General features: G+C 39.9%; 1 protein-coding gene across 4 annotated transcripts in view; it reads left to right on the top strand.

Moving 5' to 3' along the window:
* SCML2 (Scm polycomb group protein like 2) overlaps window positions 1-23,465 on the top strand; it is a 115,302-nt gene that overhangs the window by 67,828 nt on the left and 24,009 nt on the right. For all 4 annotated transcript variants that reach the window (XM_034949795.2, XM_034949799.2, XM_034949798.2 and 1 more), the window contains one exon: window positions 20,860-21,077. In XM_034949795.2, coding sequence (XP_034805686.1) covers window positions 20,860-21,077 — 218 coding nt within the window. The remainder of the gene's footprint in view (window positions 1-20,859; window positions 21,078-23,465) is intronic.

Raw genomic sequence — 23,465 nt, 5'->3', positions numbered from 1 at the left:
TGTGGGAGGCAAGGTTGAGGTGTGGGAGGGATGTCTGACTAGAACAGAGGATGCCCTGTTACTATGCATGGAGGTAGACACTGTGTGTTTCTGACGGTCAGCTACTTGGGCAACAGAAATGCTTTTACCATTATGTTCTGCTGAGTCAGTTTCTTTGAATGATTACTGCCTGTAGTACTGAGGTGATCTATTCTTTAATTCTGAAATTGCTGGAGACTGAGTTGCAGATTATTGTGTTTTATTTGTGAGGATTCTAAAGGTCACTGCTGGTATGCAGTGAGCCTGCGTGGGTATTTCTAATGTTATTTTTAATAGGTTCACATATACTAGTCTAAAAATTTTATAGCTGTTTATCTAAATAGAATATTATAATGCTAATGTTAAATCATCATTTTCTTTAGAGACATCTATGTATTTAGAATGGCTGGTTCTATTGTTACTCAAAGAAGTGGCTAAGTTGTTTGTTTTTTGGGGGACATTTTGTATTTTTAATGACAAAATTGGTAAGTATTATAGAACATTTAGAAAATAAGTGATAAGAGGAAAATCTGAAAACTACATGTATTCTTGCCATCTGTAGATTATCACTGCTAATGTTTTTGTATATAAGGATTAGAATATTTTAATTAAAAATCAAATTTTAATTGCCAGTAGTCATTGAGACCAATTGAGGGCATCTTTTAAAAAGCATATGTTGTATTCTATTCTATGTACACAGAATTGTATTAATTTCATCTCATCTAATTAGGTATTCTTATTCTGTTATTCTGGTAGCTAACAGACTTAAAATGTGGTCCGATTGTAAATATATGAATTAGAGAAATTCCACAGGAAAATTTAAATTGTCAAGAAAGACTATCAGAAGGTACTCCACCAATATTTGGTGCAATAGTTTTTCTTAAAGGTATATTTAGTCAAGAGAATTGAAAAAACTCAATTGCTTTGAGGAAAAAACAAAAAACTAAAGCACCTAAACATGGACTTATTATTTTTAGATTTCAGCTTTTATTTTAGATACAGAGGGTACATGTACAGGATTGTTACATGGGTATATTGCATCCAGTTAGTGAGCATAGTACCCAATAATTAGTTTTTCAACCTCTCCTCCTCCTCACCCCCCCGTAGTCTGCAATATCTATTGTTCACATGTTTATGTCCATGTGTGCTCAGTGTTTAGCTCTCACGTATAAGTGAGGACATGCAGTATTTGATTTTCTGGTCTTGTGTTTATTTGCTTAGGATTATGGCCTCCAGCTCCATCTATGTTGCTGCAAAGGATATGATTCCATTCTTTTTTATGGCTATCTAGTATTCCATGGTGTATATGTACCACATTTTCTTTGTCTAGTCTACTATTGATGGCCACCTAAATTGATTCCACGTCTTTGCTATTGTGTATAGTGCAGCAATGAACATATGAGTGCATGTGTCTTTTTGGTATAATAATCTGTTTTCCTTTGGGTATATACTCAGTAATGGGATTGCTGGGCCGAATGGTAGTTCTGAGTTCTTTGAGGAATCTCCAAACTATTTTCCACAATGGCTGAACTAATTTATGTCCCCACCAACAATGTATAAGTGTCCCCTTTTCTCTACAGCCTTGCCAACATCTGTTTTGTTTTTTTTTTTTTTGAGGCGGAGTTGCGCTCTTGTTGCCCAGGCTGGAGTGCAATGGCACGATCTTGGCCCACTGCAACCTCCACCTCCCAGGTTCAAGCGATTCTCCTGCCTCAGCCTCCCGAGTAGCTGGGATTACAGGCATGTGCCACTGTGCCTGCTAATTTTGTATTTTTAGTACGAGACGGGGTTTTTCCATGTTGGTCAGGCTGGTCTTGAACTCCTGACCTCAGGTGATCCACCCGCCTCAGCCTCCCAAAATGCTGGGATTATAGGCGTGAGCCACCACACCCGGCCACGTCTGTTGTTTTTTGACTTTTTAAATAATAGCCATTCTGACTGGTGTGAGATGGTATGTCATTGTGGTTTTGATTTGCATTTCTCTGATAATTAGTGATGATGAGCATTTTTTCATGTTTGTTGGCCATATGTATGTCTTTTGAGAAGTGTCTGTTCATGTTCTGTGTCCATTTTTAAATGGGGTTATTTATTTTTTGCTTGTTGATTTAAGTTTCTTATAGATTCTGGATATTAGACTTTTGTTGGATGTGTATTTTGTGAATATTTTCTCCCATTCTGTAGGTTGTCTGTTTATTCTGCTGATGGTTTCTTTGGCTGCGCAGAAGCTCCTTTGTTTAATTAGCTCCCACTTGTCAATTTCGTTGCACTGGCTCTTGAGGACTTAGCTAAAAATTCTTTGCTAAGGCCAATGTTGAGAGGGTATTTGCTGGGTTTTCTTCTAGGATTTTTATAGTTTGAGGTCTTACATTTGAATCTTTAATCCATCTTGAGTTAATTTTTGTATATGGTGAAAGGTAAGGGTTTAGTTCCATTCTTCTGCATATGGCTAGCCACTTATCGCAGCACCATTTATTGAATTAGGGAGTCCTTTCTCCATTGTTTGTTTTTGTTGGTCTTGCACAAGATCAGATGGTTGTAGGTATATGGCTTTATTTCTGGGTTTTCTGTTCTGTTCCATTGGTCTGTCTGTTTTTGTACCAGTACCATGCTTATAGTATAGTTTAAAGTTGGGTAGTGTGATACCTCTGGCTTTGTTCTTTTTTGTGTAGGATTGCTTTGGTTATTTGGGCTCTCCTTTGGTTCGGTATGAATTTTAGAATAGTTTTTTTCTAATTTTGTGAAGAATGACACTAATAGTTTGTTAGCAATAGTGTTGAATCTGTAAATTGCCTTACACAGTATGGCTGTTTTAATGATATTGAGTCTTCCAATCCATGAGTATGGGATATTTTTCCATCTATTTGTGTGATCTCTAATTTCTTTCTGCAGTGTTTATAGTTCTCCTTGTAGAAATCTTTCACCTTCTTGGTTACCTCTATCTAGATATTTCATTTTCTTTGTGGTTGTTGTAAATGGGATTGTGTTCTTGATTTGACTCTAAGCCTGGATATTATTGGTATGTAGAAATGTTACTCATTTTTCCGCATGGATTTTTATATCCTGAAACCTTGCTAAAATAATGTATCAGTTCTACTAGCCTTTTGGCAGAGTCTTCAGGGTTTCCTAGGTATAGAACATATCATCACTGAAGAGAGATAGTTTGACTTCTTCTTTTCCTGTTTGGATGCTTTTTATTTCTGACTGTTCTGGCTAGAACTTCCAGTACTATGTTGAATAGAAGTGGTGAGAGTGGGCGTCCTTGACTTGTTCCAGTTCTCAAGGGGAATGGTTCCAGCTTTTGCCCATTTAGTATGATGTTGGCTGTGGGTTTGTCATAGATGGCTCTTATTATTTTGAGGTATGTTTGTTTGATGCCCAGTCTATTGAGGGTTTTTATTATGAAGAGATGTTGGGTTTTATCGAAAGCTTTTTCTGCACCTATTGAGATGATTGTGTGGTTTTGCTTTTAATTCTGTTTATGTGTTGAATCACATTTATTGATTTGTGTGTGTCGAACCAACCTTGCATCCCAGGAATAAAGCCTGCTTGATCGTGGTGAATTAACTTTTTGATGTGCTGCTGGATTCAGTTTGCTAGTATTTTGTTGAGGATATTTGCCTCTGTATTCATCAGGGATAGTGGCCTGAAGTTTTTTTTTCTTTGTCATGTCTCTGCCAGATTTTGGTATTAGGCTAATGATGCTAGCTTCATAGAATGAGTTCAGGAGGAGTCCTTCCCCTTCAGGTTTTTGGAATAGTTTCAGTAGGATTGGTACCAGCTCTTCTTTGTATGTCTGATGGAATTCGGCTGTGAATTCATTTGTTCTGGGGCTTCTTTTGGTTGGCAGGTTTTTTATTACTGATTCAATTTCAGAGCATGATATTGGTCTAGTCAGGGTTTCAATCTCTTTCTTATTCAATCTTGGGAGATTGTTTGTTTCCAGGAATTTATCTATTTCCTCTAGATTTTCTAATTTGTGTGTGTAGAGTTCTGTTGGTTTTGTTTGTTTGTTTGAGATAGGGTCTCACTTTGTCACCCAGGCTGGAGTGCAATGGCGTGATCTTGGCTTACTGCCACCTCAACTTCGTGGGCTCAAGTGATCCTCTCGCCTCAGCCCCACAAGTAGCTGGAATTACAGGTGTGTGCTACTATGCTTGGCTAATTTTTGTATTGTTAATAGAGACGGGGTTTTACTATGTTGCCCAGGCTGGTCTCGAACTCCTGGATTCAAGCAATCTACTCACCTCGGCCTCCCAAAGTGCTGGGATTACAAGTGTGAGCCACCGCGCCCGGCCTTGCATAGAGTTGTCCATAGTATTCTCTGAGGATCTTTTATATTTCTGTGGGATCAATTGTAATGTCATCTTTATCATTTCTGATTGTACTTATTTCTATTTTCTCTTTTTTTTTCTTTGTTAACCTAGCTAGTGGTCTATCAATCATGTTTATTTTTGCAAAGAACAAACTCTTGGTTTCCTTGATCTTTTGTTGGATTTTTGCGTCTCAGTTTTGTTTTTGTTTTTGTTTTTTTTGAGACGGAGTTTCACTCTTGTTGCCCAGGCTGGAGTGCAGTGGCGCGATCTTGGCTCACTGCAACCTCTGCCTCCTGGGTTCAAGTGATTCCCTTGCCTCAGCCTCCCAAGGAGCTGGGATTACAGGTGCACGCCACCACGCCCAGCTAATTTTGTATTTGTAGTAGAGATGGGGTTTCTCCATGTTGATCAGGCTGGTCTCGAACTCCTGACCTCAGGTGATCCACCCACCTTGGCCTCCCAAAGTGCTGGGATTACAGGCGTGAGCCACAGCGCCCAGCCTATGTCTCACTTTTATTAAATTTGCCTTTAATTTTAGTTATTTCTTTTTTCTGCTAGCTTTGGGGGTTGGTTTTTTTTTTTCTTTCTAGTTCCTTTAGGTGCAAAGTTGGATTTTTTTTTTTTTTTTTTTTTTTGAGACAGAGTCTCACTCTATCCCCTAGGCTGGAATGCAGTGGTGCGATCTCAGCTCACTGCAGCCTCCGCCTCCCAGGTTCAAGTGATTCTTATGCCTCAGCCTCCCGAGTAGCTGGGATTACAGGCGCCTGCCAGCACGCCCGGCTAATTTTTGTATTTCTAGTAGAGATGGGGTTTTGCCATGTTGGCCAGGCTGGTCTCGACCTCCTGACCTCAGGCAATCCACCTGCCTTGGCCTCGCAAAGTGCTGGGACTACAGGCCGGAGTCACTGTGCTTGGCCCAAAGTTAGATTTTTAATTTGAGATCTTTGTAACTTGTTGATGAAGGCATTTAGGACTATAAACTTTCCTTTTAACACTGTTTTAGCAGCATCCCAGAGATTTCGGTAAGTTGTTTCCTTATTTTTATTAATTTCAAAGAATGTTTTGATTTCAGCCTTAATTTTGGTGTTCACCCAGGAGTTATTCAGGAGCAAGTTGTTTAATTTCCATGTATTTATGTAGTTTTGAGAGATCTTGGTAGTGATTTCTATTTTTATTGCACTGTGGCCCAAGAGTGTGCTTGGTATGATTTCAGTTTTTTTTAGTTTTATTGAGACTTGCTTTATGACTGAGCGTGTGGTCGATTTTAGAATATGTTCTGTGTGCAGATGAGAAGGATATATATTCTGTGGTTGTTGGGTGGAGTATTCTGTAGATGTCTATTAGGTCCAGTTGGTCAAGTGTTGAGTTTAAGTCTAGAATTTCTTTATTAGTTTTCTGCTTCAATGATCTAACACTATCAGTGAGGTGTTGAAGTCTCTCAGTATTGTGTGGTTGTCTGAGTCTTTTCTTAGGCCAGGAAGAACTTGTTTTATGAATCTGGGTGCTCCAGTGTTGGGTGCATATATATTTAGCATAGTTAAGACTTCTTGTTGGATCGTACCCTTTATCATTATATAATTACCTTCATTATCTTATTTTTTATTGGTTTAAAGTCTGTTTTATCTGATATAAGAATAGCGACTCCTGTTCTTTTTTGTTTTCTGTTTGTGTGATAGATCTCCATTCTTTTACTTTGAGCCTATGAGTGTTGTTACATGTAAGATGGGTGTCTTGAGGACAACAGATGGTTAGGTCTTGTCTTTGTATTCAGCTTGCCATTCTGTGTCTTTTAAGTGGAGTGTTTAGCCCATTTACATTCAAGGTTAGTACTGATATGTATGATTTTGATCCTGTCATTGTGTTGTTAGCTGGTTGTTATGTAGACTTAATTGCATACTTGCTTTATAGTGCCTGTGGGCTATGTGCTTAAATGGGTTTTCGTGGTAGCAGGTGTCATTCTTTCAATTTCATGTTTCACACTCCCTTAAGGATCTCTTGTAAGGCTGGTCTAGTTGAAATGCATTCTCTCAGCATTTGCTTGTCTGAGAAGGATTTTATTTCTCCCTCGTGTATGAAGCTTCATTTGGTGGCATATGAGATTCTTGGTTGGAATTTCTTTTCTTTAAGGACACTGAAAATAGGCCCCAATATCTTCTGGCTTGTAAGGTTTCTGCTGAGGGTCTACTGATAGTCTGATGGGATTCCCTCTGTACATGACTTGACCCTTATTTCTGGCTGCCTGTAAAATTTTTTCTTTTGCATTGACCTTGGTGAATCTCATAACTATGTGCTTTGGGGATGGTTGTCTTGACCGTCTAGCTGGTGTTCTCTGTATTTCTTCTGTTTGCATGTCAACCTCTTTAGTGAGATTAGGGAAAATTTCATGGACTGTATCGTCAAATATATTTTCCAAGTTGCTTATTCTCTGTCCTCTCTCAGAAATGCTAGTGAGTCATAGATTTGGTCTCTTTGCATAATCCCATATTTCTCAGAGGTTTTGTTCGTTTTTAAAAATCATTTTTTCTTTCTTTTTGCCTGACTGAGTTGATTCAAAGAAGTAGTCTTCGAGCTCTGAGATTCTTTCCTCAGCTTGGTCTCTTCTACTTGTTAATACTTTTGATTGTATTATGAAATTCTTGTAGTGAGTTTTTCAGTTCTAGAAGTTCAGTTTGGTTCTTTCTTAAAATGGCTATTTTGTCTTTCACCTCTCACATTGTTTTACTGGATTTTTTGGATTGGATTTCAGCTTTCTCTTGAATCTTAATGAGCCTCCTTGCACATCCGGATTCTGAATTCTGTGTCTGTCATTTCAGACTGATTAAGAACCATTGCTGGGGAGCTAGTAGACTCCTTTGGAGGTAAAGAGGACACTCTGGCTTTTTGAATTGCCAAAGTTCTTGTGCTGATTCTTTCTCATCTAGGAGGGTTGGTGTTCCTTTAACTGTGGTGTAAGTTGAGTATAGTCCATTGGCTTCATTTCTGGATGCTTTCAGGGGGCCAGTGCCCTGTGCAGGATCTTTATGTGTAGGTGAATTCTTACATTTGATTTATAGGTGTATTTATTAGCCCAATAATTTTTCGTTTTGTAGTTTGTGCTGTGATCCAGTAGATGGCACTTGACAGTAATAGCTGTAGGTAGTTAGGTTAGTACCCATCCACGCTTTTGTACTTCCTCGTGTCCACAGGCGTGCTCTATAGTGGGGTACAGAGGAAGAGAAGTGGTCCCCTCCTAGGTCTGCTCCTGGGCCTTGGGGGAGCCCCCTCTGATGACTGTTGTGCTTGTGATTCTTTTGTTAGGTTTTCCAGGTTGTGGTGTCCTGTCGGGGTTGCAGTGGAGAAATACACCACACCCCTTCTGGACCAGCCCTCTGAGGGAGGCACACCCTGCTCCCGCCCTGGCTCAGGAACCTACATGTCTTGCCCCTCTCAGGGCTCTGAGGGTGGGTACCCCTCCTCTCCTCGAGTGGCAGCCACAGATCTCAGCTGTATACTCCCTAGTTGCAGGCTGCAGCCGTGGAGGAACTGGAACTTTCCGTGGCTCCTGGTCAGGTTCCAACTGTGCTGGGGGATCTGATGTGCTTCTTGGTTGCTAGGAAAGTAATCAGTTGCAGCAAGGCACTCAGGCTGGGCTGCAGGGGCTGTGCCGTGCACCTGCTGCTGCACAGTAGCTAGGCATTGGGCCTGGGAGGGGCTGGTGGGCAGGAGGGCTTGCAGAGCAGGCATGCTCCAGTCCCATGGGGAAGCTGGCCCAGCTCTCTCCTGGCTCAGAGATCAGCTGGGTGTCTGTGGCTGCTGTCTGCCAGAGCTGCCCAGCACATAAAACCTCCTGGGCTCTGCACCATCCAAAGGCCTGTCTCTGCCTCCTTCCCGGGTAGATCCCCCTGCCAACTCACATGTCCATGGGGGATGCAGGGTCCTCTGTAGCTAAAGTCACAGAGGTCCGTGGCCAGAGTGAGTTGTCCTTCAGTTCTTTTACTCACCCCTTTCCCAGGAGCTGTTCAGGGCTGGGAGCTAGCCTTGCATTCGGGTACCCTGTGCAGGGTTCCCAGCTTCCTCCCTCTTCAGCCTTTGCTTCAGTGGTGCCTATCCATTCACTCTTGGTGTTTTCTCCCCAAAGATCTGCCCAAATTATGGTGCTTTAGTTGATAATTTGGTGTCTCTCTTTTATTATTTATTTAATTTCGAAATAGGGTCTCACTCTGTTGCCCAGGCTGGAGTGCAGTGGCATGATCTCAGCTCACTGCAGTCTCTGCCTTCCAGGCTCAAGTGATCCTCTCACCTCAGCCTCCTAAGTAGCTGGGACTACTGGCGTGTGCCACCACATCTGGCTAATTTTTGTAGAGATGGGGTTTTACCATGTTGCCCAGGCTGATGTCAAACTCCCGAGCTCAAGTGATCCTCCCGCCTCGGCTTCCCAAAGTGCTGGGATTACAGGTGTGAGCTACCACACCCAGCTAATTTGGCCTCTCTTGGTGGGAACGGCACTTCCTGCTGTGTCTAGTTGGCCATCTTCTCCCCTATTACACTGGATTATTAAGGAAGGGCATGTCGATATTTGTTTTCTGTACTACTTTGTTCTTTTTTTTTGTGGTTTATGTAAGCTCCCTCAAATTTGAACGTGAAAAACATATTTAACCAAAATATTTAATTCTGTTTTATGTTTAAGTTTATAGAAGAAAATATTTTGATTAAAAGATCTCTTTTCATTTTCCTCCTCATTAATTAAAAATAGTACCCAGTTTAAACAAAGAGCATAAGCTTTTGGGTAAGACAGTTCTGAATTTGAATCCTAGTTCTACCACTTCTAGACTAATGTGTGATACTGGGTTGGGTGGTTACTTATCTTGCTGAGCCTCTGTTTATTCATATTTAAAATAGAGATAACACTTGCTTCACAAAATTGTAAAGACAAATTTTAATACTATATGCAGAGTCTCTGGCACATTTGAGGTTTGCAAATTTCCTTCCTGGACCTGGCATGGTGGCTCATGCCTATAATCCCAGCACTTTGGGAGGCCGAGGTGGGTGGATTGCTTGAGGCCAGGAGGTTGAGACCAGCCTGGGCAACATGGTGAAACTCTGTCTCTTCAAAAAATAAAAAAGTTAGCTGGGTGTGGTGATGCATGCCTGTAGTCCCAGCTACTTGAGAGGCTGAAGTGGGAGGATCTCTTGAGCCTGGGAAGTCGAGGCTGCAGTGAGCCGTGATCACACCACTGCACTCCAGCCTGGGTGACAGAGTGAGAACCTTGTCTCAAACAAAAACAGAAACAAATTTTCTTCCTTGTTTATATTTATCCCAAGGTTGGTTTTTTTTGTTTGTTTTTGTTTGTTTTTGTTTTTAGATGTGGTGAAATTCACATAACATAAAATTAGCCATTTTAAAATGAACAATTCAAGAGCATTTAGTACATTCACTATGTTGTGCAACCATCACCTCCATTTTATTCTGAAACATTTTTATCACCTTAAAAGAAAACCCTGTGCCCATTAAACAGTTGCTCCCCATTTCTTTCTCCCCCTTGCCCTTGTTAATCACCAATCTATATTCTGTCTCTATGGATTTACCTATTCTAGATATTAATAGTTTGTGTAAATGGAATCATACAAGGTGTGACCTTTTGTGTCTTTCACTTAGCATAATGCCTTCAAGGTTTATACATGTTGTAGCATATTTCAGTACTTCATTCCTTTTTATGACTGAATACTATTCCTTTGTATGGATATGTCACAATTTGCTTATCCATTTCTCCGATGATGGACATTTAGGCTCTTTCCACCTTTTGGCTACCGTGAATAGTGCTGCTGTGAACATGGGTGTGTATGTATGTATGTCAATGTATGTATACGTATGTATGTATGTCAATACATACATACACACCCATGTTCATAGCAGCACTACTACCATATGAGCTACCAATTCCACTCATATATATATGAGTACGTCTTTTCAGTTCTTTGGGATCTGTACCTAGGAGTGGAATTGGTAGCTCATATGGTAATTTAATTTTTTTGAAGAACTGCCAAACTGTTTTTTTTTTTTTTTTTCTTCTTGAGACTGAGTTTTGCTCTGTCACCCAGGCTGGAGTGCAGTCGTGCAATCTTGGCTCACTGCAACCTCCGCTTCCTGGGTTCAAGCAATTGTCGTGCCTCATGCTCCCGAGTAGCAGGACTACAGGTGTGCACCACCACACCTGGCGGATTTTTGTGTTTTTAGTAGACATGGGGTTCCTGTTGGCCAGGCTGATCTCGAACTCCTGACCTCAGCTGATCTGCCTGCCTTGGCCTCCCAGAGTGCTGGGATTACAGGCGTGAGCCACCGCTCCCGGCTGCTAAACTGTTTTTCACAGCAGCTGCACCACTTTACATTCTCACTAGCAGTGTACAAGGGTCCTGATTTCTCCACATCCTTGCCAACGGTTGTTATTTGTCATCTTTTTTATTATAGCCATCCTAGTGAGTCTGAAGTGGTACCTAAATTTGCAGTTCTTCCTTCTGTTTTGAATATATTCTAAAAATTAAGTTGGTCGATGAGTATTTGAAGCTTACTTTTGCCAAGAAAATGGTAAAATGTTACGATCAAGCTATAGTAGTCAATTTAATGCGTAAACACCCTGAATTGTTTCTATGAGAATATAAGATCAGAGACAAAACTTGAATTTTAAACAGTCATTAACATTAACAATCAGCAAACATTTATTGGATGCACATTATATGGTAGGCCCTAGACCAGATATTTGAGATATAACAGTGGAACTTAACATAGTTCCTTCTCCTAAGGGAACTCACAGTGTGGTGGGACAGATAGATATATGTAAATAAAGATAAGATGTTATAAGGTCTATGCCAATAGAGATAAATACATACAGTATGTGTGCTGTGTGAGCATCATGGTCCTATGTTTGCCTGGGTAACTTATTGCTAGAATTTTACAGAGCTGGTAGTTGAGCAGAATTTCAAAGAATGTGTAATAGTTTAGCCATTGACAACAAGGAAGGGAAGACCTTTCCTGAAAGGAGGATCGGTCTCTGTGAAGGCAGAAAGAGTGAGAATGGAAGCCTGAGCAGATGTTGACAAAAAGTCAAATTCTGTAAAATGTTTGAAGAGGTTTATTCTGAGCCAAATATGAGTGACCCTGGCATGTGACACAGCCCCCAGGAGATCCTGAGAACATGTGCCCAAGGTGGTCAGGGTGCAGCTTGGTTTTATACATTTTAGGGAGACATGAGACTGCAATCAAATACATTTAAGAAAATACATTGGTTTGGTCCAGAAAGGTGGGACAGCTCGAAGGTGGGGGGACTTCCAGGTCATAGAGTTAAAATTTTTCGAATTGGCAATTGGTTGAAAGAGTTATCAATAGGAAGAAATGTCTGGGTTGTGATATGAGGTTGTAGAGACCAAGTTTTATCATGTAGATGAAACCTGCAGGTAGGCTTCAGAGAGAATAGATCATAAATGTTTCTTATCAGACTAAAGGTCTGTGTTGATATTAATGCTGGAGAGGTATAACGAGGCATATCCGACCCCTGTTTCTCATCAGACCTGAACCAGTCTTTCAGGTTAAATTTTAAAGTGCCCTATCCTAGGGGGAAGTCCATTCCGATGGTTGGGAGTGGGGCTTAGAATTTTATTTTTTGGTTTACACAGATGATTATGGCAGAATCTATAATGACAGCTGGGAAAAAAGATGGGGCTATGAAGATACACAGAGGGCAGATAGTAGAGGGCCTTAGACAGCAGACCAGGGAATTAAGATTTTAGTATGTAGATAATGTGGCATCACTGAAGAGTTTCAAGTGGAAAAGTGACATAAATTTGTATTTTCTAAAGATCATGCTTATGGGCTAGAGTATGGATCAGAAAGGGCAGCCTGGAATGGCAATTAAGAGGCTAATGTAGCTTATGTGAGAGGTTATTGAAGCAGGATATTTCCCTGACCCCTTCATGGGTGGGAACTGGAGTGCACTAGCTGACTGCTTTGGTGCCGGCAGGGGCAAACTCCACTCACTTGGACCTGCTACATTCCACCCCTTGTGGGAAGAGGAACACACAGGTGGGCAGGTGCAGGAGCTGGGACGAGCGCTTTTGGGCGCTGGAAGGAGTGAACTCCATGGGGGCCCCATGGCAGCATCTAGGAGGGTACCTGTGACCCCTGAAGCCCCAGAGGGAGTGTTAACAGTCAGTGCTCTTTTAGCTCTGCCGTCAACAGATGGCTTAAGTGTTAACAGCTCAGTGGAGGGTCAGTGTGACAGCCTTTTGCACTCACACTTGTGGCACCTGAGTTCTTGTCTGGCATCCAGGAGGAATGAGGTTGCATGAGTGAATTTGAAGTATAGTAAATGTGGGGGATTTTATTGCTGATGGAGGTGGCTCTCAGTGGGATGGGGAATTGAAAAGGGGATGGAGTGGGAAGGCAATCCTCCCCTGAAGCTACACTGGCAAGCTGTCCCTCTGAAGTGAAGCCGCTTCTCTGTGATGTCCAACCATAGTCTCTGAGGTCCAGCTACTTCTCCTCACTCTGCCAGCTGAGACTGGGGTTTTTATGGGCACAGGATGGGGGGTAAGGGGGGCCATGGGTGGTTTTGGAAAAGGCAACATTTGAGCAGTAAAACAGAGATGTAAGTTCTCACTTTGGGCCATGGTATCAAGCTTTTTGGCTTGAGGGTAAGGCCCTTGCTGGGAACCCACCCTCCCAGAATTTCTCTGCCTCCTGTTTCTATCATTATGAGGTCCTGAATCAAGTCATTGACAGGCATGAAGAACACATCTGGGAAATACTTGGGAGGTAGGCTTGGCTAGACATTTGGAGGGAGGAAGCATACAAGGATGACTTCAAGATTTCTGACTTCAGATAGGTAATGTCGTTCATCAAGATAGAGAATTTAGGATAAACAAAATGAATTCTACTTTTGGAAATGTTGAATTTGGGATGCTTATGTAGATATCTAGTTGGCTATTGAAAACATCTCTGGAACTTGCAAGAGGCCTGTGCTAGAGAGAGGGAGAGAGAGTATGCAGGCATGTGCACAAGTATGCGTGCACTTGAGCAGGCAAGAGAACGTGAGAGTGAATGATTTGGTAATCATTACTATAGGCAGTAGCTGAAATAATGGGACTGAACTAGAGCACTCAAAACTGAGGTGGGGATGGGGGAGAAGGCAGTCAATCATGAGGAATACTACTGGAAAAGTGACGGAAGTAGGAGGGAACTCAGGAAAGAGTTGCTATGTGAGACTTAAAGAATTTTGAAAAGAAGGCAGAGTGTCTAGTGCTAAAAATCAAGTAAGATCAGGAAGAGGCATCCATTGTCAATGGCTGTTAGGAAGTTGTTGGTGATATTAACACACAAAGGTTCCCTAAAAGGTGGTATCTGTGGAAATGTTGTTATAGCAGGTTAAAAATGAGAAAATTGTACTAATAGTGAACATGGACTAGTCTTTAAAGAAGCTTAGTCTTAAAAGGAAGTAGAGAAGGTATTAGCTAGGGAGAGTGTAGGTAAGTAGGATTTCCTTCTTTGGAGGAAACTTTTTTCCTTCCATTTGTCAGGCAGTGGCGGCAAGCCTTCCCCAGTCTCTAATCCATTGATAGAAGAGGGCAAGGAACACCTTTAGGGCCTGGGAAAGGAGGGTAGGAATAGAGACAGGGATGGTGATGTGAGTGTTGCTGCTGTTGATTAAATGTGCCACGTGCAAAATTTAAATAATCTGCCCCAAATCTCATAGGAGGTATTGTGTGGCGAAGCTAGATTTGAACCTAATTAGTATGGAACCAGTGTTCTACAACAGATAGTGAGAAGCAGGGAAAGGAATAGCTGTAAAGAGCAATTGGTAACAGAGCCCCATGTCCATGTGATCTCTACCCCACCTCTTCTGAGAAAATTCTTAGTGTTCAGCTGGCTTCTGACTTCCAGATGCCTGTTGTGATAAGTACCAGGAACATGCTTCCTTGTTTTCCTTTCCACTGGTATCTACACCTTGTGGTTTCCTTCTAGAGTTTTCCTCAGCCTTTGAGGTGTTCTTAAAGGGTATTTTGTTGTTGCTGAAAATAAGGAAATAAACATACATTTAAAGGACTTCTATGCTTATGGAGAGGTAAAGTCACTCTTATCTGACAATAACAGTCCTTGAGTATTCAAAAGGTATTTTCAGAGGAAGAGCAGACTTGGTTGTTACGAATGTTTAATTCCCAAAGCAAGGTTGACCTCTGGGATGGGACGAGTGGCTCTTCTGATACAGGTAGGGGGAAGGGAGAGAAGAAATAGAGCAGTATCTGTAGACACCAGTCAAGGAAGCCAGTGTTATGGTATGGGATGGCAGCAGGAGCAAATGAAGGAAGCTCACGGGATTTATACCTGACCTACCTCCCCTTTGCTCTTATTGCTATCCATGATTGATTAGTTTGTGGCAATCTGGGTTCTGTGGGACAGGGAGCAAAGTTCCAAGCAGAGGCATTGGGCAGCACAGCTGAGTGTATATGAACTCTAGGCTTCCTTTAAGTGAAAAGGTGAAAGTTGTTGACTGAATAAGGAAAGACAAAAATCATATGCTTAGGTTGCCAAGGTCTACAGTAAGAACAAAACTTTTATCTATGAAATTGCAAAGAAGGGAAAAAAAATTCGTACATAGTATATATGGAGTCTGATACTATCGGCAGTTTCAGGCATCCACTGGGCAGGGGGGTGGGGGAACATCTCAGAATGTATCCCCCAGAATATATGGATAACGGGGGGATACTCTGCTTGTTAATATTTTTCCCTATAAACATGCTTTCACATCTGATTTTTTTTTTTCTAAACAAGAGTCCCTGTCAGAGAGCACCTGTTGACTATTGACTATATAGTGAAACAGCACATAGGAGTTCACAAGGTTGTCCACTGGGTCATTAAAAAAAAAAAAACACACACATGCATCTTGACTTGGGAGTGAATTTGATGATGGCCTTTTTGTTGTTGTTGTTGTTACAGGACAGAAAGCAGAGTGGCATATTGGAAAAGGCATGAGCTTAGGAGGCAAACTCTCTTAACCACATGGGTGCTCTTGGCTCAGTTACCTAACCTCACAGAGCCTATGTTTCCTCATGTGTAAAGTGAGGAAACAATATCTACCTCATAGGATGTTTGGGAGGATTTCATGCAATAATGGATATTGAAGTGCCTAGCATGTAATGGGTAGCCAGTAAATATTGGCACCTATCTCCTTTCTTTCTCTAGTTTCCCTCATTCCAGGCTTCCAGACCCCCTGTTGGCTTTACTCCTTGCCTTCTAGATTGTTTCCCAAGATTTGTTAATTTCTTTTTCATTTCCACAATTCAATAATTATCATTTCTTGGATGTTTTTCTTACCTGGACATTTTCTGTTCTGTCTGAAGATAAGCTGAAGAACCAGGTAAATTTTGTGTTGGTTGTTTACATAAAAGTTTTATTAAAGATGAGTAGCATATCCTTCTTTATATTTCATATAACTTGTTCAAAGAGATTTTTATTCATTTTGTGACCACTATGAACACACAAAGTTTGTGTGTTCATATACATATGAACATATAAAGTTTTATATATAGTTTTAACCTTATTTAAACAAATCCATTTCCTATTTCAAGTAGTTTAATACTGAATAGAGTTTCAGCATGGCGTGTGTGTGTGTATATATGTATGTATATCTATATGTATGTTATATGATTGCTCCTGGGAGTTTAATTTTGATGTGTAATATATTGAATGGTTACTCTTTCCTTTTTAGTTGAATCGGCTTAAAAAGTATTTTATTCTAGGTGCTGGGGATATGGCAATAAATAAAATCGAGTCCTTAGGAGGCTGAGGTGGGAAGATTACTTGAGCCTAGGAGTTCAAGGCTTCAGTGAGCTATGATCACATCACTTCACTCCTGCATGTCGGCACTGGACGACAGAGTGAAACCTTGTCTCAAACAAAAAACGAAAAACCCCAAAAAAACTGAGTCCTTGACTTTGAAAAGCCTGCTTTCTAAAGTGAAATTTTGTTCATATGTAAACATTTTTGGCCGGGCGCGGTTGCTTATGCCTGTAATTCCAGCACTTTGGGAGGCCAGGTGGGCGGATTGCCTGAGGTCAGGAGTTTGAGACCAGCCTGACTAACGTGGTGAAACCCAGTCGCTACTAAAAATACAAAAATTATCCGGGCGTGGTGGCACGCGCCTGTAGTCCTAGCTACTTGGGAGGCTAAAGCAGGAGAATTGCTTGAACCAGGGAGGTGGAGGTTGCAGTGAGCCGAGATCATGCCACTGCACTCCAGCCTGGGTGACACAGTAAGACTCTGTCTCAAAAAAAAAAAAAAAAAAAAAATTTATAGTACTTTTTTTTTTAACTTTGCTCATACATACATATATGCCATACATCAAAAAATTTTTATTATAATATAGAACAAATATATATACTTTAGGGGACTATTTGAAACTATAGCTTCAGTTTTCAAATGCCAAAATAGTTAGATCAAATATTGATTTCATTATAGTTGCCATGTTCTGTAAAGTTACTATTTGCTACAATTTAACTGCTTATTTTATGTAGAATATACTAGTTTTGGGGGTATAACATTGACTTGCAGGCTGAAAATATTTTTCATTCGTTCATTCAGTATTTTTTGAGGACCTCCTATATTCCTAGGTTCTGTCTTAAACCAACCTGGCACAGGAATTTGAACCCAGATCTGGAGCTCAATTATTTCTCTTCTTCATTCTATATATTTAGAGTTGGGGACTAGAACTGTAGAGATCAGTAGATTGGTCAAGAGAATGAACATTTTATTTGGGTTTAGTAATTGTGTTAGTCTGTTTTCATACTGCTATAAGGAACTGCCCCAAACTGGATAATTTATAAAGGAGGTTTAATTGACTCACAGTTCAGCATGGCTGGAGAGGCCTCAGGAAACTTACATTCATGGTGGAAGGCAAAGAGGAAGCAAGGCACCTTCTTCACAAAGCAGCAGGAAAGAGAGGTTCCGAGCGAAGTGGGAAGAGCCCCTTATAAAACCATCAGATCTCGTGAGAACTCTCTTACTATCACGAGAACAGCATGGGGGAAACCGCCTCCATGATTCAATTTCCTCCACCTGGTCTCTCCCTTGACATGTGGGGATTATGGGAATTACAATTCAAGATGAGATTTGGGTGGGGACACAAAGCCTAACCATCTAATGACCTTGGAAAATAATTTCTTTAAAATATGTTTGGGGGAAGAAAAGTTTATTTACAGGGGCTAAGGAAATGGAATAATAAGGAAATTGAAATGTCAAGTATAGGTAATTCTTCTTGATGTTTTATTCATAGTAGTGAGTGGAAAGAGGGAATTCACTCAAGGGCTTGAAAGTGTATCAGAAATAGGGAGGTAACTTCAAAATAAGGGATAAGTGAAAGTAGTAAGAGACAGCAAGGAGTTGGGGATTGAGTGATCAAATATTGAGGAGAGAAGAGATAATTGAAACCAAAATGTCCCATAGGAACCAAAGAAAGGTGTTGTTAAGGCATAAATAAAAGAAGATTGGACTTCGAAAACTAGAGAGAAAACTTTTCTTTTTTTTTTATTATTATACTTTAAGTTTTAGGGTACACGTGCACATTGTGCAGGTTAGTTACATATGTATACATGTGCCATGCTGGTGCGCTGCACCCACTAACTCGTCATCTAGCATTAGGTATATCTCCCAATGCTATCCCTCCTCCCTCCCCCCACCGAGAAAACTTTTCATTTGATGTAAGAGAAAAAGATGAAAATGATTGAAAAGGTATTTTAAGATGGAGAAATGGGATTTTTTTTTTTTTTGAGATGGAGTTTCACTCTTGTTGTCCAGGCTGGAGTGCAATGGTGCATTCTCGGCTCATTGCAACGTCTGCCTCCCGGGTTCAAGTGATTCTCCTGCCTCAGCCTCCCAAGTAGCTGGGATTACAGGCATGCGCCACCATGCCTGGCTAATTTTGTCTATTTAGTAGAAATGGGGTTTCACCATGTTGGTCAAACTGGTCTGGAACTCCTGACCTCAGGTGATCCACCTGCCTCAGCCTCACAAAGTGCTGGGATTACATGTGTGAGCCACTGCGCCCAGCCAGAGAAATGGGATTTTTAAGTTTACCCCCAAAGGATAGCCTTTAATCTTCTCATAAAGTAGAAGATTGGGTCATTCCCTGAATGGAAGAGAGAAAGGGAGATGGAAACTTAAATAGGGAAAAGCCTTCTACCATGGAAACATACTTGGAAATCAGTGAGTTGCAGCAGTGACTCCTCAGTTGAGGTTAGCATGGATTTTATAGACAACAGTAGCATCTTAATGTTCTAAAGCAAGAGTTGGCAAACAATAGCCTGAGGGCCACATCCAGCTCATGTAGCTTATAAGCTAAGAATTTTTTTAATATTCTTAATTGGTTGTAGAAAAATAAGCAAACAAAGAAACAAAAAAGGGCCGGGCGCAGTGGCTCACACCTGTAATCCCAGCACTCTGGGAGGCTGAGGCAGGTGGATCACGAGGTCAGGAGATTGAGACCATCCTGGCTAACGTGGTGAAACCCCGTCTCTACCACAAAATACAAAAAATTAGCTGGGCGTAGTTGGGCGTAGTGGCGGGCGCCTGTAGTCCCAGCTACTCGGGAGGCTGAGGCAGGAGAATGGCATGAACCCGGGAGGCGGAGCTTGCAGTGAGCTGAGATCGCGCCACTGCACTCCAGCCTGGGTGACAGAGCAAGACTCCGTCTCAAAAAAAAAAAAAAAAAAAAAAAAACCCAAACAAAAAAGAATGTACGACAGAGACCTTATGTGGCCTTCAAAGCATGAGATATTTAGTTTCTGGCCCTTCCTGGAAAAAGATAGCTAACCCTTGTTCTATAGCTCAGGACCAGAGAAAGCAGATGATAGTGTGACTCAGAGATGGGGACTGACATTCTGGACATGATCAAAGATCAAAGGGTGATAAAAGAAGGTATACTAGTTAGGGGTTTTTGGTGGAGGTGGACAGTTGGGTGCAGGTTGAGTAGAGAGTAAAGCAAAGCCAGAAGAAAGCTAATGGATTGCATGAAAATGGAATATGGGCTTGTGGATAGATGTCATAATGAGAATGTAAAGCCTGATCAGTTGGTTTGAAGCAAAGATAACAGGTAAGGAAGTTGGAATTGGAGAAAGGGGACATGGTTGGTTATCTTGGAGATAAAAGAGTTTCAGAAATTGCCAACTACAGCCATTTTAGGAAATAGCTGAACTCTCCAGTGATAAGGTCAGGATGATGAAGCATCCAAGAGTACGATGGTCAGATTCCTTAAGATGAAGACAGGAAGACTATGTATGCAGAAATAATGTGTGTTAGGTTACTGGACTTTTTCAAAAAAGTGGAAGTGAGCCTGGAGTATGAAGTAGATGATGGCAATGAGGTAAAAAGAGGCTGGTGTAAGTAGGTAAACTACTTGTAAATGAGGGGGAAAGTGATGTTGGCAGTGAAGTGGTCCTCTCTTTGCCCTGGCAGCTCAGGATAGGCTGTTCCTTCCTTTTGGTTTGGTAAGTGGTAGAAGGTAGATAAAAAGGCTGTAGGAAAGATGTGGTATTATCTATTGCGGGTCAGATTTACATGTACATAGTCTTTGAGTGTGGGAGGAACAAAGCAGCAGATTGGTTTGGAGTTGTAAAATGAAGCCCTCAAAATAACAGTAGTTGATTTTTGCATAGATGTATAAATGTTTCACTTACATAGTTCTTCCTGTAAAGAATTTTTTTAAGCATTCGTGCTTTTTACTATGTAAAATTCATTTATTTGTAATAATGAAATTATCAAGGAATTAATACTAAACATATCTCTTTTTACTTAAATGTGAACATGGACAAAAGTAACCTGGCAGGTAACCTTTATTTGAATATTGAAACTGTATTGGGCTACAAGGAAACTAGTAGCTACAAATCACTTGGGCCTGATAGTGGTCTTTCCATGACAACATTAATGTAAAGTCTCTATTTTAGTATATGAAACTTTATTAGTAGACATACATATAGGGACATAATGTATATTAACCTTAAATATATAATTTTTATTTGCCAATTATACCTCATTAAATCTGAAAAAAGTCAAGAGCAAGGGAGCCCCTGCCCTCTGAAACATGAAGCAGGAGCCCTAGGCAATTGCTTTGCTATGTTTTTCTATGTTGATGTGAGAGATGATTCCTGTATATGACATAATTGGATAGTGTATTCTGAAGGAAAGACTCCTTTTTGTGCTTCCCATAAAAATATGGGAAGTTCCTAATAGGTAAGTTGCTAGGAATTTTTACCATGCTAAGTTGAAGTTACTAATTCCTCTAATAAAAACCTCTTTATTTTTTCTGGAGAATTAAACTATTTTCTAATAATATGAAATCTTAGGATACCTAAAACTTCATTTCAGATGGTACTTTTAGTTTTAAGTGGTTTTCAGTGAATAACCTTTGGAAATGGTTTTAAAGGTCAAGTAAAACTTATTTTGAGTCATGAGGAGACAATGCCTTAATTGTGTCATTTACTTTAATATTTTTTGTATTTTTTTCCTCAGTTCCTATTGTAAAGAATATAGCAAAAACAGAGTCTTCTCCTTCCGAAGCAAGCCAGCATTCAATGCAGTCTCCACAGAAAACTACTCTAATATTACCAACACAGCAGGTCAGGAGATCAAGTCGAATTAAACCACCTGGACCTACTGCAGTCCCCAAAAGGAGCAGTTCTGTTAAAAATATCACACCAAGGAAAAAAGGTCCAAACTCAGGAAAAAAGGTTAGTTGTATGTCCTCCTAATTTGTATTATAGGTTTTTATAGTGCCTTATTATTTATAACATACAATTTAGGAATTTACTAAGAGTATGATGAGGGTCTTTAGAAATGTACTAAGAGTATGTAGGCTTTTGAAAGCCTCACATAACTATCGATAGATTGTTATTTCTTTGCTTGGGCAAACTTAAAACTTTTTATAGTGTTCTACTTCTTCAAAACCACAATGAAAGTACTATTAATACATGGGTGTATTTATGTTCAGTCTAGTTAATTTGAAACTCAGTATACTTTAAAAATCAATGTGAAGTGAATCTTACTGTGCATATGTTATACCTCAATAAACTGGGGCAGGGAGAGAAGAATCAATCTGATGAATTCAATAATGCTGGAGTCAACTCTAAAACTTAGAAATAATAGAAAAAGCAACAACCTGAAGACACTGAAGAGTGAATGGAAGCAGACAGATTCTGGTGGCAGGGGAAGTACTCACTGGGAGAAAGGGTGTTATACAAAGTGAGTTTCCATTGTTGTGGTTTTAAGCCTTAGGTCAAGTACACTTTGTGTAGCATGTGAAACAACAGGAGTATTAGTAGAAAAACAACAATTTATCTGGCCTAGGGAAACCAGAAAATAGAAAAGCCAGGAAAACTGTGGCTGTTAAAGGGAATGGAGGGATTTTGGAAGGGAAAGGACCAGAGAGGTTATCTGCAAATTCTGTCTACCAACGTCTCTGACAGACCCCTGATTTGAGCATGTTTGTCTAATACACACAGGCCAGTGTAGCTAAAGCAAAAGATCTGAACTGAGGCTGGATGAAATTAGGCCCAAGATCAGAATTTAAAGTTCAAGTCCAGCCAAGGTAATTACTACTAGCTAAACAAAAGAAATAACAATTATCAGAGAAATATAGAATTTAGAATCTGCACAAATTAATATTTGTAACATCTGGAATGTAATTCACAATTACCCAAATACATAGTAAAATGAATAATATTTTCAAGAAAAAAGAAAATCAACTGAGACAGACCCAAGTATAACCCAGATATTAGAACTAGCAAACAAAAATTTTAAAGTGGCTATTCAACTGGGCTTCGATAACATTACACAGACACACAGACACACACACACACACACAATCGTACTGATTAAAAAGACCATGTTAGTGGAGAAACAAAGGATGAAAAGGAGCCAAATTGAAACTCAAGAACTGAAAAATACAATATCTGAAGTAAAAGATTCACTGGACAAAATTAACCAGAATTGACTGGAGATGACAGAAGAAAGAGTAAATGAACTGGAAGATAGAAGAATAGAAATTATCCAGTGTGAAAAACTCAGACTAAGATTGAGAAAGAAAACGAACCCAGAGACCTTTTAGATAATATCAAAGGTCCAATACAATGTAATTGGAGTCCCAAAAGGAAAAGAAAGAGAAACTGGAGCAGAAAAAATATTTGAAGAAATAAAGTCTCAAAATTTTCCAAATGTCACGAAAGAAATGCATAGACACAAAATACTCAGCCAAGAGCAAACAGAATAAGCACAAAGACATCTATCTAAGCTGAGGCATATTAGAGTCAAACTGTTGAAAACCAGAGACAGAGCAAATCTTAAAGATAACAATGTAAGAATGAAAAAGTACATGCAGAGAAACAAAAATTTGGTTAACAGCTGACATTTCTCATCAAAAGCCATGGAGGCCAGAAGAGAGTAGAACAACATCTTTAAAGGGCTGAAAGGAAAAAAAAAAAAAAACTATCAACCTGAAATTCTGTATCTATCAAAAATACTCTTCTAGAATGAAGGTGAACTTAGAATATATATAATTTTTGTTTGTCAATTATACCTTAATAAAGTAGAAAAGATTCCTTAGTAGAATTCAATAGTTTTCTTCATATAATTTATACTCTCGTTTATTCTTATTTATTTCTGCATATTTTATGATTCTTGTTGCTATTGTGAAGGAAATCTTTTCCTTATTACTCTTTTCTATGAAACAAAAGATATAAATATTTCTTAAAAAGAATAAAGGTGAGGACATTTTCATTTTCAGATAAAAGCATACTAAGATAAATCATTGTCGAACCAGCACTGCAGGAAATGCTTAAAGGAAAATGAGACCAGATGGAAACCTGGTTTCTCAAAGAGAAAGGAATTGTTTTGAAGATGGTAAATCTTTGGGTAAATGCAAATGACTTACAATAACATGACTATTTATAACTAATTACAATACAGTGTTGCAGAGTTTATATTTAACAGACATGAAACAATTGTAGTATAAAGGCCTGACGTGGGGGATATGGATCCTATATCATTGCAAGATTTCACCATTTTATGTGAAGTGGTACAATATTAACTTTATGTGGCTTGTAGAAAGTTAAGGATGTACA

This window comes from Pan paniscus, chromosome X, assembly GCF_029289425.2.
Source record: "Pan paniscus chromosome X, NHGRI_mPanPan1-v2.0_pri, whole genome shotgun sequence".
In the NCBI taxonomy this organism is placed as follows: domain Eukaryota; kingdom Metazoa; phylum Chordata; class Mammalia; order Primates; family Hominidae; genus Pan; species Pan paniscus.
The sequence above is the reverse complement of the archived record's forward strand: the minus strand, read 5'-3'. Positions and strand labels throughout refer to the sequence as shown.